The sequence below is a fragment of the Pygoscelis adeliae genome, unplaced genomic scaffold (genome assembly GCF_000699105.1).
Source record: "Pygoscelis adeliae isolate BGI_AS28 unplaced genomic scaffold, ASM69910v1 Scaffold94, whole genome shotgun sequence".
Classification (NCBI taxonomy): domain Eukaryota; kingdom Metazoa; phylum Chordata; class Aves; order Sphenisciformes; family Spheniscidae; genus Pygoscelis; species Pygoscelis adeliae.
Window position 1 is genome coordinate 2,227,465 of NW_008824547.1, and position 2,374 is coordinate 2,229,838.

At 44.6% G+C, this 2,374-nt stretch overlaps 1 protein-coding gene across 2 annotated transcripts in view; it reads right to left on the reverse strand.

Moving 5' to 3' along the window:
• Nucleotides 1-275: 275 nt before the first annotated feature.
• The window catches only part of LOC103915066 (chromosome unknown open reading frame, human C3orf18), a 15,896-nt gene continuing 13,797 nt past the window's right edge, over nucleotides 276-2,374 (reverse strand). Inside the window, exon 4 of one of the 2 annotated variants that reach the window (XM_009321815.1) lies at nucleotides 276-2,231. In XM_009321815.1, the coding sequence (XP_009320090.1) occupies nucleotides 2,118-2,231 (114 nt within the window). In that variant the 3' untranslated portion in view covers nucleotides 276-2,117. The remainder of the gene's footprint in view (nucleotides 2,232-2,374) is intronic. The other variant, XM_009321822.1, reaches the window with a different exon arrangement.

Genomic DNA, 2,374 nt, shown 5'->3' on the forward strand with positions numbered 1-2,374 from the left:
GTTAGGGTGTTCGTTACTATAAACAATGAGCTGCATAGTAATTTGTAAAATTTTTAAAAAAAAAAAAAAAAAAAAAAATAAATCTTTGCTACATGCCAACTTATTGAAGCTAAAACTTTTTGTACACTGCCTCCTTTTTCTTTTTATCTTTTTAATGTTTCAAAATGTGTCATTCTAACTTTGGTTAGTGAAGCATTCTGATGTTTCAATTCAAAATTAATTTGTTTTAACAGCTGAGGAGTTTTTGGGGGACAAAACCAAAGCAGAAGAAAAAGAACAGCCATTTGGTTTTTAATTTTCGATGGACAAACTGTTTAGTTGTTCAGGACAGGAAAATATCCTGAAATATAGAAAGTGTTCTCAAGGATGAAAAAATTTCTCCACAGCTGCATAATGGGGAGATATCTTCAAAGTGTGGGGCCATGTGTCTCATAAGACCAGTAATACGGTGGCTTATTATGGATTCTGTCAACCGTTCAGAGACGCTTGTGAATGTGTGTGGACACTACATGCACTGGTGCTTGCTCTTGCTTATGGTTGGATATAGGAAGTGGTGGCAAATGGGCATGCTTTCAGGGCTGCACAGTCTTATTTAAATAACACTGATCAAAGGCTTTTTGCTTTCCATCTGCTTTGTGTATTTGCAATTTTGTCTCTTGATACCTAATTTTATGTGGGGGGGTTTTGTTTGTTTTTGGTGTTTTTCTTCGTAGCCTCAACTAGTGGTCCAAGAAGGAGTGTCTCAGGAAGGAAATCCTCAGGGAAGCAGTGACTTGAATTTGAACTCAGCGCCAGCCACACAAGGTTTGAAATTAGATAATCATAATTACACAAGACAAAACTGTGCAGCCATGCTCCTGGCAAACCATGCATCTACCCCCAAAGCTCTAGCACTAGCTGTAATCATTCTGGTAAATCCTACAGAGGAGAATTTGGAAGCCTTCCAGGCACGTTACAACAGGAGGGGTAGCACATTCCTTCCATCTAATTCAGTTGTGACCACTTCAGCAGAAGTGGAGGCAGAAAAGAGGGATGGGAAGAGAATCTATATCTTTGCCTTTCCAAGAGGTCATGTATCTGAGGTTCTGGTCACTGTTATAGGTATGGCTCAGTGAAATTGTCTGGCTGTGTTATGTAGAAAATGAAAATAGTCTATCATTTTTTTTTAAGACAAGACATTCATGAGTTGAAGATCCCTTGACATTTGGGACATCCCAGTATTCTGGATTAACTCCAGCATGCCTCCATGATAGTCTTGCTCTCTCCTTCCTGGCTTGTACTCTAAGACAGTGCTCTCTCCGTTAGTGGCTGGCACACTAGCAGAGATGCTAGTGCATCAGCAGCACAGAGAATGACGACACTGGCAAGTTTCTGCTGCAAAGTTATCTAAGCTTTTCTGAGGTGAGATGCCAGATAACCGTTAGCACTGTCGTAGGAACTTACAGATGTGCCACCCAGAGCCCCAGCCTCACTACAACCCCGGGAAAGTGCAAATCCAAGTCCAGCCTATACCGTTCAGGGCCATTTCTGAGGTGCCAGGAAAACTTGCATGCAGCTGAGTCCTACCTTCAGTGAGCATCGTAGGAAGCTATTCATTAAATATTTTCTCTTGAGTGGGAGGGGGAAGGGGCCAGCAACCCAGGAGAGGCAGATGTTGCCTTGTTTTGCCATGTGGTCAGCACAGCTGCTCCCTCATCCCACTGCCGTTAGCGCTGCTGAGCGTGGCGTGCGAAGCAGGCTAACTGACGCTGGGCAGCCAAACCCAACCTCAGGTTCTTAGAAAGTCCCTGGAAATGCCACATGATAAAACGCCAGAGTAGTTAACCTCAGTTGCTTGATTCAGTTTCCTCTCGGGCTCCTGCTCCCGTATCACTTCCTGCCACCGAGTTGTGTGATGACATCAGCAGAGCCACAGGCTCTCGGATGATGAGCTCACCTCCGGCCCAGTCACCGCCTTTTTGTAGTAGTCTTAAGCATCACTCAAAACCGCAGCCGATGTGGGTACTTTCTTCTTCCTTTCAGTTTGAGTGGGACCGAGGGCAGTGACATGAGGAATATGTTTCCCTCCTGTCGCAGTGAGGCAGAACCAGATGTGACAGGATAAGCAGATGCTGCGGTCAGTGGGAGACAGCAGTGCAGCACACGATACTGCAGCACAAACCGCTCTGTGTCTGCGCACTTAGCACCGGGGATGGAGAGGGGAGTTTTACTGTTGGGGAAGGTGTGCGCTTCTGTAAGAAAGAAAAAACAGCCAGTTGAAAATCAGTGGGGATATGCATGTACAGTATGAAACCTGGCAATCCTGTGGAAAATTTCATAACAGTTGTTATTTGCTCAGGAGCTTGGGATGGAGTGGTAATCCTGTCTTCAACTT